Source organism: Piliocolobus tephrosceles, chromosome 1 (assembly GCF_002776525.5).
Source record: "Piliocolobus tephrosceles isolate RC106 chromosome 1, ASM277652v3, whole genome shotgun sequence".
Taxonomy (NCBI): domain Eukaryota; kingdom Metazoa; phylum Chordata; class Mammalia; order Primates; family Cercopithecidae; genus Piliocolobus; species Piliocolobus tephrosceles.
Window position 1 is genome coordinate 167,316,407 of NC_045434.1, and position 13,653 is coordinate 167,330,059.

The 13,653-nt window shown below is 46.9% G+C and overlaps 1 protein-coding gene across 1 annotated transcript in view; it reads left to right on the plus strand.

Annotated features, from left to right (window-relative positions):
* Positions 1–796: 796 nt before the first annotated feature.
* DHCR24 (24-dehydrocholesterol reductase) overlaps positions 797–13,653 on the plus strand; it is a 36,682-nt gene continuing 23,825 nt past the window's right edge. Inside the window, exons 1-4 of the mRNA XM_023187817.2 lie at positions 797–1,173; positions 4,305–4,460; positions 12,317–12,422; positions 13,149–13,267. Coding sequence (XP_023043585.1) covers positions 940–1,173; positions 4,305–4,460; positions 12,317–12,422; positions 13,149–13,267 — 615 coding nt within the window. The 5' untranslated portion in view covers positions 797–939. The remainder of the gene's footprint in view (positions 1,174–4,304; positions 4,461–12,316; positions 12,423–13,148; positions 13,268–13,653) is intronic.

A 13,653-nucleotide genomic window follows, 5' to 3' on the forward strand; every position in this document is an offset into this window, starting at 1 on the left:
TGGATTTCAGCTTTTGCTGGTAACTGTGGCAGCTCCCCTACACTGGTTGCTGAGTGAGGGCAGGGCCATCTGCTTTGCTCACCACCCTACCCGAGGCTTGCAACACTGCCTGGCACAGAGAGGGTCTAGAGAGTTTACTCGGGCTGAAATGCCTTCCTTCATTCTTTCTCCTCCGGGCCTTCCATCTGCCTCAGTCAACTGGAAAAAGAGGAAGAGTGCCAGCCATAGCCTTCCACGCTTCCAATGGCCTCTGGAGTTCAGGAACAGGTCTTCACCTTTCTGGGCTGCTTCCAAGTGTATACAATGGAGCTCATCACTCCCCACCGCCCAGGACTGCTGTGTAGCTCAAATGAATTCGTGGAAAGCGACCCCTAAAAATGAAAAGATGCCTCTGGAGGCCTTGCGCACACCGAGTGGGACGACGACCTGCTGGGGTTATCGCCAGGTTTCCATCCTCCGCGCCCGGGAACCGCCCGCCCGGCCAAAGGGTGACTGACTCAGGGCCGGGGCGCCTCCCAGCCCTCGGGCGGAAAACCACTGCAAAACCGCTTAAGGCGCGTTTGGAGGAGGCGGCCCCGCAGCCCCGAGGGCCGGAGGCCCTGAGTGCCAGGCGCCCGCCCCCAGTATCCGCCGCGGACCCCACCGGCACCCAGTCCCCGCCACCCCCGCCTCCCGCGACGGCGGGGAGAAAAGGGTGGAGCGGCCCGACTCCTGAAGCCAATGAAAGCTGCGGGTTCCTGGTCCGATCCCCGGCGCGGCTCGCCATTGGTCGCCGCCGGGGTCTCGGCCCACCGGACCTCGGCGACCCGAGCCAATCGCGAGGCGGCGGGCGATCCCGGGCTCCCCTGGCGGCAGGCGGCGGGCGCAGAGCGGGCCAGGCGCGGAACTGGAGGCAGTGACAGGAGGCGCGAGCCCGCAGCCCTCCCCGCGCGGCGCCGCATGATGGAGCCCGCCGTGTCGCTGGCCGTGTGCGCGCTGCTATTCCTGCTGTGGGTGCGCGTGAAGGGGCTGGAGTTCGTGCTCATCCACCAGCGCTGGGTGTTCGTGTGCCTCTTCCTCCTGCCGCTGTCGCTCATCTTCGATATCTACTACTACGTGCGCGCCTGGGTGGTGTTTAAGCTCAGCAGCGCGCCGCGCCTGCACGAGCAGCGCGTGCGGGACATCCAGAAGCAGGTGAGTGGCGCCGGGTGCGGCCGGGACTCAGGGCTGGGGGCGGCGTGCGCGGGGATAGCGGGACGCGAGGTGGTGACAGGAGCTGCGGTGCGGGGGTGGCCTGGACTTCCCGGGGGGGTGGGGAGCTGGCGTTGGAGAGGGGTTGGAACGAAACAAAAATGTGATGGGGGCGGGGGAACAGAACAGGCAGAGTGCCCACTGTGTGCAGGGCGTATGCGGGTACCTGGAGGGAGATGAAGAAGGGGAAGAGGGGGGAGGTGCGCAGCACTCAGGTAACTCTCACCCGGCCCAAACATTTCAGAGAAGGAAGGGCTTCCGGGAGGTGGAGCTGGGTCTAAAGATTGGGAAGTATGGGAAATGATTGGGGGAAGGTGTGTGGGTGGAGGGACTGGTGTGAGCAAAGGCTGGGAAGCTTACAAGTGCAGGGCGCAAGCGGGAGAACGTCGGAAAGTCTGTTTGGTGCTAGGCTGGAGAGGGGCCTTGATGCCAAGGCCGAGTTTGGACTTTATTTTGTAACAGCAAGACGCTTTTGATTGGGTTTAGGATAGAAGACTAAAGCAAGAAGGTAGAACCCAGCCCAGAAGCGGGAGGGAAGAGCCTCACAGCCTCTGGTGACGGAGGTCTCCTCACTCCTTGACAAAAGCAGTCGGTCCGTCTCTCAGTTCCTCAGGCACCCACGGAGCCTGTAACCTGCTGTGGCTCACAGTGGAGCCTCCTCTGCATCCAGGGACCTGGGCAGTTTCTTGACTGCCTCTGCTTCTCCTTATGTTCCTCTCTTGCTGGCATCAGGTTGCAGAGAGCTTCTGTTTCCTGCTGACACCCTTCCGTAGGTGTAGCAGCCTCCATATTCTGCTTGCTCCGCGCTGGGTGCTGTAGGCAAGAGCATGAAGATGGATGCGGAGAGACGTTCCCATGAGGCATAAGACCTGGGGCCTGGTGGGAAAACCCAGTGTCTGGAAGTACTTTGCCCTGTAGCTCTGGATTTTGCTGGTCACAGTCATGGCTCCAGAGCCTCTGCCTGTCCTCCCTCCCCACCTGCACACTGCTTCCTAGCTCTTTCCTCGAGTTCAAATTCTCCATTTACCTGCTTGTCTCCCCTGTCAGACTGTGAGCTCCTAGAATGCAGGGACTGTTATGTGACTCGCCTGTGGCCCGTAGGACCTGGCTCAAAACAGCCTAGCGAGTGCTTATTAATCTCAGCTAAGCCACAAGGTTCACTGTGAGCAGAAAGACAGGCGCCCAGCTGGACTAGCCTCTACCCCAGACCTGCCATGGGCCACTGCCATCCTCACAGCAACCCTGGTAGATCTTGTGCCTATTTTGCAAACGGGGAAAATTGAGTTTCAGAGTGTGAGTCATGTGCTCAGGAAGACTAGTCAGTAAATGGGGCTGGAACCTGGGTTAGCTTGATTTCAGAGCCTGAACTCTGACATCTCTTCTTTCCCAGGCTTTCCCTTCCCCCCTGTAGGTCTGGTTTAGTTGCTTCACACCTGGCTTGTAATAGCTGTCTGACCCAGTTGCCCTTTTTTCTGGGCTCTCTCTTTGGCCTCCAGCTTAAATGCAGCACCCCTAATCACTCCCTCCCATCTCTGGGCTTGTATCAAACTCCATGGCTGCAGATTCAGGCAGGGACAAGACCTGGTTGGTCATGGAATCCCACCTATCATCCCTTTTCCCCCAAATGACAGGAATCTCTTCCTTAATACCTGCCCCCTACTGGCCTCTGATCAAAGGATAGTCCTTCCCCATGTTGAGCTGTTTGCCTGGCCAGCTCCAGTGCAGCCTTCTCCAGGAGACCTGACTAGTATTTGACCAGACTTTTGGCTGCAAGTGAAAGAAACTCAATTCAAACTGACTTGAGCACAAAGGGATTTTATTGGCTCAGGTCTTGAAAAGTCTGGGAGTACAACTGGATCAGGCATGGCTGGATCCAGGATCCTCTGTCCGCCATCACCATCTGTCCATCCCTCTGCCATCTGTTGGCCCTGCTTCTCTAGGTTGACTTCATTCTCTGGAGCCTCTCTCCTTGCAGAGGCCCCAACAGTTTCTGGCTCATATCCAACCAGCTTAGCAACCCCAGTAAAGAGAGAGTGGCTGTCCTGGAACTGGTCTCATTGGCTTGACTTGGGTCGTAGACCCATCCCTTAACCTGTCTCTTTGGCCAAAGGATAGAATCAGACCTCAGTCACGTACCCACCTCCTGGGTCAGGGGAGTAGAATCAGTCTCACTTGGACCAAAGGAAGATGGGGATTGTTAGAAGTGGATGAAGAGGAAATGGATGGTCACAGGTCAAAACGACAAATATCCACCTACCCTGCACTTGTGTATCTCGGCAGAAAAGAAACACTTCATCCTGCGTTTCTGGTGGGCTTGTCATCCATGGGCCATTTGTTCTGTGTTTTGTGCTCTGGTCACTTACTTTAGAGGTTTTGTAAAACCTCTTCCTTCCATTGGCTTGGTGGTCCTTCCCTGCTCCTCCTCTCCCCGTCAAAGTGATGCATGAGTTAACATATACAAATGTTTAAACAGGCCTTGGCATGTGATAAGCCTCCATACATGTTAGCTATTACCCTGTGAACTGTTACCACAGCCCCATCTATCCTTCCTGTCCTGAAGTCAAACAGTCCTGGCTATGAATCTCAGCTCTGCCATTTACCAATTGTGTGACTTTGGACAAGTTCTTTTGCTTTTGAGTTTCCTCATCCTCAAAAAAAGGGTGTCATCCTAACTTCCTGGGACTGTTGTGGGAATTACACAAGACAGTGTGCAAGGAGATGCCTAGTGTGTTGGGAATACCCAGTAAATGGTCGTCATTTTTATACTTGCTATTATTACCATTACAAAACCTTTTCTGAACTTCCCAGTAGAGTTAATGTTTTCAGAACACTTTGATCCTCCATTCTAGCTCTTTCATCATTCTGCCTTATGGTGTAGCAATATGTTGGCTTTTCTGTCAGCCTTGCTGGCCAGGGAGGTGCCAGAGGGTAGGGCCAGCAGGTCTTTTCATCGTTCTGTTTCTCCAGTGCCTGATGGAGGCATCATTCCCAGCTCCCTCTCGATGAAAGCAGGGCTGCAGGCTGCTCGGGGGATCCCAGGTGGGGCCAGCTCACCCTCTGTCCTGTGGTTGCAGGTGCGGGAATGGAAGGAGCAGGGCAGCAAGACCTTCATGTGCACGGGGCGCCCTGGCTGGCTCACTGTCTCACTACGTGTCGGGAAGTACAAGAAGACGCACAAAAACATCATGATCAACCTGATGGACATTCTGGAAGTGGACACCAAGAAACAGGTGAGAGTAGCACTTTTCCGGGCTGTGGGAGCAGGTGGGGCTCTGCCTCTGGTGCAAATGACTCACAGGGAAATGATTTTAGCCAAGGGCATCCCAGAGTGGACAGGACCAATGCCCACAGTCATAGAAGATACTCCCTGCCATTGCTGTCCTTAAGCCTCATAGCCACCAGGGGAGAGATGGGTCATAATAGCTCCGGGGAACCCTTTGTGTTTCCACAGGAAGTCAGGAATGGGGAATTCATGAGCAAAAATGAGAGGCAAAAAGGAATCTACTTACCCCTTCCTGATAAGGAAGTGTGGTGGTAAAAAATGGGCTACAGAAGTGACTGAGAGGCGTGGGTCTTGTTACAAGCTTCCTGGAGACCCTCTTGTTTAATAGCCTTTGAAATGTACATACTTTTTGGCCCGTCTAGTAATTTTACTTCTCGAAACCTGGCTTAAGGAAAAAGGAAATAGGCTTCAATATAATTAAAGATACCCAACACAGAGCGATTATATCACAGTATTATTTCTAATTGACAGCAACACAATATCCAATAATAGGGGAGTCATTAAATATGGTATGTCTACTTGATGGCATTTTGTTATTATTGTGAGACCTTGGCCAAGTTACTTAATCTCTCTATACCATTTTTTTAACAGCTTTATTGATGGATTTAAAGTGTGGTAACACTATTACCACAATCAAGATGACAGACATACCCATCACACCCCAAAATTTCCTCATGCTCCTTGGTAATCCCTTCCTCTAGCTCCTAGCCCTACCTCTTCCCCAACCCGCCCCACAGCCTTAGGCAAACAATGACCTTTCTGCCACTATAAATTAGTTTGATTCTAGAGTTTATGTAAATGGAATCATACGGTGCCTTTTGTTTGTCTAACTTCTTTCACTCAACATCTTTATTTGGAGATTCATCCATGTTGAAGCGTGTGTCAATAGTACATTCTCTCTCACTGCTGAGTCATATTCCCACACATATTGTGTGGGTGTATTATAGTTGGTTTATCCATTCACCTACTGATGGACATTTTGGCTGGCTCCAGTTTGGGGCAATTACAACTAAATTGGAACATTTGTGAACAGTCTTTGGGCATATGCCTTCCTTTCTCTTGGGCAAATATCTAGGAGTGGCTAGATCATGTGGTGGGTGTACATTTAACTTTTTAAGGAACTGCCAAATTTTTTTTCAAAGTGATTGTAGCATTTTACATTTCCACCAGCAGTGTGAGTGTTGTTCTTGTTCCACATTGTAATAAACTTGGTATGGTTAGTCTTAATTTTAGCCATTCTAATAGATGTGTAATAGTTTTTCATTGCACATTTCCCTAGTGACTAATGATCGTTTCATGTGCATGTTTGCTATTTGTGTATCTTCTTCGGTGAGGCCTGATCAAAGCTTTCGCCAATTTAAAAAAAATCAGGTTGTTTTCTTATATATTCAAGAAACTTTTTTTTTTTTTTTTTAACTTTTAAGTTCAGTGGTACCTGTGCAGATTTGTTATATAGGTAAACGTGTGTCCTGGGGTTTGTTGTACAGATTATTTCATCACCCAGGTACTAAGCCTAGTACCTATTAGTTATTTTTTCTGATCCTCTCCCTTCTCCCTCCCTCCACAATAGGCCTCAGTGTCTGTTGTTCCCCTGTATGTGTCCATGTGTTCTCATCATTTAGCTCCCACTTATAAGTGAGAACATGCGGTTTTTGATTTCCTGTTCCTGCGTTAGTTTGCTAAGGATAATGGCTTCCAGCTCCATCCATGTTCTTGCAAAGGAGCATGGCTGCATAGTATTCCATGGTGTACATACCACATTTTCTTTATCCAGTCTATCACTGATGGGCATTTAAGTTGATTCCATGCCTTTGCTATTGTGAATTGTGCTGCAGTAAACATACATATGCATGTGTCTTTATGATAGAATGGTTTATATTCCTTTGGGTATATACTCAGTAATGAGATTGCTGGGTTGAATGCTACTTCTGTTTTTTAGTCTTTAAGGAATCACCACACTGTCTTCCACATGGTTGAGCTAATTTACACTCCCACCAACAGTGTATAAATGTTGCTTTTTCTCTGCAACTTCTCCAGCGTCTGTTATTTTTTGACTTTTTAATAATAGCTATTCTGACTGTGTGAGATGGTATTTCATTGTAGTTTTGATTTACATTTTTTTAATTATCAGTAATGTTGAGTTTTTTTTCATATGCTTCTTGGCCACATGCTTGTCTTTTGAAAAGTGTCTGTTCATGTCCTTTGTTCACTTTTTAATGGGGATGTTTTGTTCCTGTAAGTTTAAGTTCCTTATCGATGCTGGATATTAGACCCTGAAACAACACTCTTTATTAGATTCATGATTTGCAGATATTTTCTCGCAGTCTACGGCTTCTCTTTTTAAAAACCAGAAGCTTTATTTATTTTTTCTTTTTGAGACAGAGTTTCACTCCATCGCCCTGGCTGGAGTGCAGTGGCGCGATCTCGGTTCACTGCAGCCTTCGCCTCCCAGGTTCCAGTAATTCTCCTGCCTCAGCCTCCTGGGTAGCTGGGATTACAGGCATGTGCTGCCATGCCCAGCTAATTTTTTGTAGTTTTAGTAGTAGAGACGGGGTTTCACCATAATGCCAGGCTGGTCTCGAACTCCTGACCTCAGGTGATCTGCCTGCCTTGACCTCCCAAAGTGCTAGGATTACAGGTGTGATCCACCACGCCTGGCCAAATCAGAAGTTTTATTTCCCAATTTGTTCCCAATTTGTTAATTTCTTCTTTTATGCGTTGTGGGGGTTTTGTTTGTTTGTCATTTGTTTGTTTATATTTTTGTTTTTTGAGACAGAGTTTTGCTCTGTGGCCCCGGCTGGAGTGCAGTGCTCTCGGCAACCTCTACCTCCCAGTTTCAAGCAATTCTTGTGCCTCAGCCTCCCAAGTAGCTGTGATTACAGGTGCGCACCACCACACCTGGCTAATTTTTGTATTTTTAATAGAGAGGGGGTCTCACCACATTGGTCAGGCTGGTTTTGAACTCCTGGCCTCAAATGATCCACCTACCTTGGCCTCCCAAAGTGCTGGGATTACAGGTGTGAGCTACCGTGCCTGGCCTACTTTGTATTTTTGATGTCTTATTTGGAAATCTTTGCCTATCCAATGTCAGAAAGTCTTTCTTCTATATTTTCTTCTAGAAGTTTTATAGAAACCTTAAAATGAAGCTTTCTGGACCTGGAGGTTTCTTTGTGAGCAAGTTTTTAAGCACAAATTTAATTTCTTTAATAGATATTGGGCTCTTCAGTTTATTTATTTCTTCTTGGGTTAGCTTTGGTAGTTTATGTCTCAAAGGTATTTATCCATTTCACTAAGTTGTATAATTTATTGACATAAAGTTGTTCACAATACTTCCTATAGACATCTGTAGCAATATGTCACGTCTTTCATTCTTGATATTGGTATTTTGTTTCTGTTCTCTTTTCTTCCTGAACAGTCTGGCTAAAGGCTATTGAATTTTATTGATCTTCTCAAAAACTAGCTTTGATATCATTGATTTTTCCCCTTGTGTGTGTGTGTTTTGTTTTCAGTTTCATTGATTTCTGCTTTGGTCTTTATTATTTCCTTCCTTTTCTTACACTGGGTTTAATTTTACTCTTTTTCTAGTTTTTTAAGTTTAAGTCATTGACTTAGACCTTTTTTCCTAATATAAATGTTTAGTGCTATAAATTTTCCCCTAAGCACTGTTTTAGAGGCAGCTCACAAATTTCTATGTTTTCTTTTCTTTTTATTTCAGTTCAAAATACTTTCTGATTTCGCTTTTGATGTCTGCTTTGACCCATGGATTATTTAGAAGTATGTTAATTTTTTATCACTAGTTTTGAGCAATTTTACTATGATGTGCTTTGGTATAGTTTTATTCATGATTCTTGTTTGGAATTTGTCATAGTTTTTCATCAAATCAGGAAATTTGGGGACCATTATTTCTTCATCTATTTTTCTGCCCCCTCCTTTTTCTCATCTAGTTTAGAGACTGCTAGGCCTATATATTAGGCCATTTCAAGTTCTTCTACAGCTCAGGTCACTGAGGCACTGTTCATTTAAAAAATTTTTCCTCTCTTTCATTTTGGATGATTTCTGTGGCTGTGTATTTAAGTTAACTAATCTTTTCTTCTGCAATGTCTAATTTGCTGTTAGTGCCATCCATTGTATCTTTCATTTCAGACACTGTGGTTTTCATTTCCAGAAGTTTGATTTGGATTTTTTTTTTTTTTTTTGAGACGGAGTCTTGCTCTGTCCTCCAGGTTGGACTGGGTACAGTGGCGTGATTTCGGCTCACTGCAACCTCCACCTCCTGGGTTCCAGTGATTCTCCTGTCACCGCCTCCAGAGTAGCTGGGATTACAGGTGCACACCACTGTGCCTGGCTAATTTTTTTGTATTTTTAGTACAGACAGGGTTTCGCCATGTTGGCCAGGCTGATTTCGAACTCCTGACCTCAGGTGATCTGCCTGCCTTGGCCTCCCAAAGCACTGGGATTACAGGTGTGAGGCACTGCACCTGGCTGGATCTTTTTAATATATTCTTAATGTCTCTACTTAAATTTTTGAATATAGAGAATATAGTTATTACAAATGTTTTGATGTTCCTGTTCGCTAGTTCTAATATCTGTGTCAGTTCTGGGTCTGTTGGCTTGATTGATTTTTCTCATTGTGGGTTGAATTTTCCTCCCTCTTTGTATGCCTGGTAAAATTCTTTTGGATTCTGACATTGTAATACTCAATATTTTACCTTTTGGGGAGCTGGGTATTTTTATATTCCTATAAATTTTGAGTTTTGCTCTAGGAGGCAGCTATGTTACTTGGAAATAGTTTGATCCCACTGGGTCTTGATTTTTTAGATGGGGCCAGGGCGGTATTTAATCTCGAGTTAATTATGAGGCAAGATCATTTTGAGTACTCTACACAGTGCCCTGTGAATCATCAGGTTACCAGTCTGGCTTGTGGGAACAGACACTATCTCCTGCCCTGTCTGATCCCCTGGTACTATTACCTGTTATCTTTTTTTTGTTTTTTTTTTTTGAGACGGAGTTTCACTCTTGGTGCCTAGGCTAGAGTGCAGTGGTGCAGTCTCGGCTCACTGCAACCTCCGCCTCCTGGGTTCAAGTGATTCTCCTGCCTCAGCTTCCTGAGTAACTGGGATTACAGGCGCCCACCACCATGCCCAACTAATTTTTTGTATTTTTTTTAGTAGAGTTGGGGTTTCATCTTGTTGGCCAGGCTGGTCTCAAACTCCTGACTAACCTCAGGCGATCCACCCTCCTTGGCCTCCCAAAGTGCTGGGATTATAGGCATGAGCCACCACACCCAGTGTATTACCTGTTTGTTGTCTTTTCTGGCAGTTTTTTACCTGGCTTCAGCCTCGGGTAACAGCCTCACATGTATTTACCGATTAGTACTCAGTTGAATTCCCAAGGACGCCTTTTCCATTTCTTCAGTTTTTTGTCTGTGCAACTCTCTCCTCTCCGGTACTGTACCCTGCACGCTCTATTCACCTTGGTCTTCTGAAACTCTCATCTCCATCTTTTTTTTTTTCTTCTTTTTCTTTTTTTTTTTTTTTAAGACAGACTCTCACTCTGTCATCCAGGCTGGAGTGCAGTGGTGCAGTCTTGGCTCACTGCAACCTCCATGGGTTCAAGTGATTTTCTTGCCTCAGCCTCCTGAGTAGCTGGGATTACAGATGTCTGCCACCATGCCCAACTAATTTTTTGTATTTTCAGCAGAGGCAGGTTTTTGCCATGTTATCCGGCTGGTCTTGAACTCCTGACCTCAGGTGATCCACCCACCTCGGTCTCCCGAAGTGCTGGGATTACAGGCGTAAGCCACCATGCCCAACCTCACCTCCATCTTTTTTTTTTTTTTTGAGACAGAGTCTCGCTCTGTCACCCAGGCTGGAGTGCAGTGGCCGGATCTCAGCTCACTGCAAGCTCCGCCTCCTGGGTTTACGCCATTCTCCTGCCTCAGCCTCCCGAGTAGCTGGGACTACAGGCACTCACCACCTCGCCCGGCTAGTTTTTTGTATTTTTCAGTAGAGACGGGGTTTCACCGGGTTAGCCAGGATGGTCTTGATCTCCTGACCTTGTGATCTGCCCGTCTCGGCCTCCCAAAGTGCTGGGATTACAGGCTTGAGCCACCGCGCCTGGCACCTCCATCTTTTTAACTCTTAGAAAGTCCTCCGGGCTCCACCTGGGTTTTTCTCCCTGCACTGCCTAACTCCAGGCAGTTAGATGGGCCATCCCTAGAGCTCACCGTTTTTTAAAATTATTTTTTATTTTTTATTTTTAAGTCTCGCAGTGTTGTCCTGGCTGGTCTCGAACCCCTGGCCTCAAGCAGTCCTCCTGCCTCAGAGCTCACCTTGTTTCCTCTCTCTGGGGATCACTAACTTTCATTGTTTATGTGCGCTACATTGAAAACTCTTATTTCATATATTTTTTCAGGTTTTTTTTCAGGCAGCAGGGTAAATCTGGTTCCTGTTGTTCCACTTCGGCTAGAAGTAGAAGTCCAAGGGATGTATACATTAAAAAATCACATGTTCCAAGAATGTGTAATGATAACAGATGATGGTCATAGTATAGTATTACATTTTAAAAAGGCAAGACAGAAAATGAGATATGCTTTTTGTTTGTGTGTGTTGTGTTAAAACATACAAAATGGTGTGAAAGGAAAATCTTGGGGCCCCCAAATTACTAAAATAAGGGAAAAGTCAAGCTGGGAACTGCTCAGGACAAACCTGCTTTGCATTCTATTCAAAGTCTTCCCTCTGCTCACTGAGATAGATGCACATTCTGATTAGTTCCTTTGTAAAGGCTTATCGGAAACTGAAAAGAATGCGGCCACTTGTCTCTTACCTACGTGTGACCGCAAGCCCTCTCCCTGCTTCAAGTTTTCCCCGCCTTCCTGGACAGAACCAATATACTTCTTATATGTATAGATTGATGTCTCCTGTCTCCCTAAAATGTATAAGATTAAACTGTGCCCCAGCCTCCTTAGGGACATGTTGTCAGGACTTACTGAGGCTGTGTCATGGGCGCACATCCTCAACCTTGGCAAAATAAACTTTCTAAATTAACTGAGACCTGTCTCTGATATTTGGGGTTCACAGTACCAATATAGTATGTGTGAGGAAAAAAAAAAAAAAGTAAATACACTCTGTTATTAATATTAGTAACTCTGAAGAACTAGGATGGGTGAATTTTTTTTGTTTGTTTGTTTTTTGTTTTTTGTTTTTTGAGACGGAGTCTCCCTCTGTCACCCAGGCTGCAGTGCAGTGGCAAGATCTCGGCTCACTGCAACCCCCGCCTCCCGGGTTCAAGCGATTCTCCTGCCTCAGCCTCCCAAGTAGCTGGGACTACAGGTGCCCACTACCACACCTAATTTTTGTATTTTTAATAGAAATGGTTTTACCAAGTTGGCCAGGCTGGTCTCAAACTCCTGACCTCAGATGATCCACCCACCTTGGCCTCCCAAAGGGCTGGGATTACAGATATGAGCCATCACGCCTGGCCAGGATGGGTGATTTTTGTTTTCCTCGTCACTTTTGCTGTATCTTCTAAGTGAATGAGTATTTCTCCTGCAATTTAGAAAAGGATAAATCAAATATTTAGTATAAAGATACTTGAAGGACGAGGTTAAACACTAGCTAACCGAGAGCCAGAAATCACATTCCCTGTAATTAAAGACAATGTTCTAGAAAGAGCCTGTAAAGACTGTATAGGAATCCCTGCAGTGAGTATTTGGGAAGGTTTGAGATGACACCTGTGTGTAGGAGCTCCCCTTGGGCCTGGCAGCCTCCTTTTGACCCAGGGTTTCTTTCCTTGTGTCAACAGATTGTCCGTGTGGAGCCCTTGGTGACCATGGGCCAGGTGACTGCCCTGCTGACCTCCATTGGCTGGACTCTCCCCGTGTTGCCTGAGCTTGATGACCTCACAGTGGGTGAGGACCCTATATTAATGGGCAAGAAGAGACACACGGTCCTAGGACTGGAGCTGATGGGCCTTGGCCACCCTCCATCTAGTCCTGGAATCGCTGCTATTCCATCTGTGACAGAAGTCATTCTGTCTCTTACTTGCCTGCTCCAGTGACAGGGTGTTCACTGCCTGCTGTTCCATTTCTGAGCAGCTCAGGTTATCAGAAGGCACTTTTAATTTCTGGTTTGAATCTGTTTCCCTGTGACTTGTTCCCGTTGCTCCAATTCCACCCCATGGAACACACAGAATAAATCTAGTCTCTCTTCTCCTCCCATAGGATTCATAGTCCCCAAAGCATCTTCTTTAGGGAAAACACCTTCAGTTCTTTTAACTATTCCCATGGGACAGGGCTTCCTGTCACCCCTTCAACCCCCCTTTTCATTAAAGTCCCTCTCAAGATGAATGCACAAGATTTCTAGGTTGAGTCTGGCCAGAGGTGAGGTTTGAGTACCCTTGACAAGGTCTGCTCGCCACCCCTTTCCTCTAAGGATGCCCTCATGCTCCCGTCTAAGCCCCTCCTTCCCTCTCCTGCTCTCTAGATTGACAGGTGGGAAATCTCCCCTAAGTCAACAGCCCCATTTCTGCTAGCCTACCATGCTTCCCTCATGCTAGGAGGTCCCCCAGCTCCAACCCACCCCCAACCCTGTGCCCACAGCTCTCCCTACTGACACTTTGTGTGATGTCTCTGCAGGGGGCTTGATCATGGGCACAGGCATCGAGTCATCGTCCCACAAATACGGCCTGTTCCAACACATCTGCACTGCATATGAGCTGGTCCTGGCTGATGGCAGCTTTGTGCGATGCACTCCGGTGAGTTCAGTGATGGGAGACGTCCATGCCAGCCTGCTCTGGGCATTAAGGATGCTGAGGTCAGGGAGGTGGCTCTTCTAGGTGTGCTTCATTTCAAATACCTGTTCAGTCTGGGTCTGTATCCATAACAAAAATTTGTATACCCTTTATATGAGCTTGGGCAATGTTATAAATGCATTATGTATATATTAAGGCATGCGTGTAATCCTTCAACAACCTAATGATCCCTATTTTATAGATAGGAAACTAAAGCTCAGAGATATTAATAAATTTGCTATAGTCACACAGCTGGGACTGAGACCCCAGTAATCAGGCTCCCAGGTCCCTCCCCTTAGCCATTGATTATGCCATCCTGCCTTTCTGGAGGAAGTCAGGCCTTGGCATCA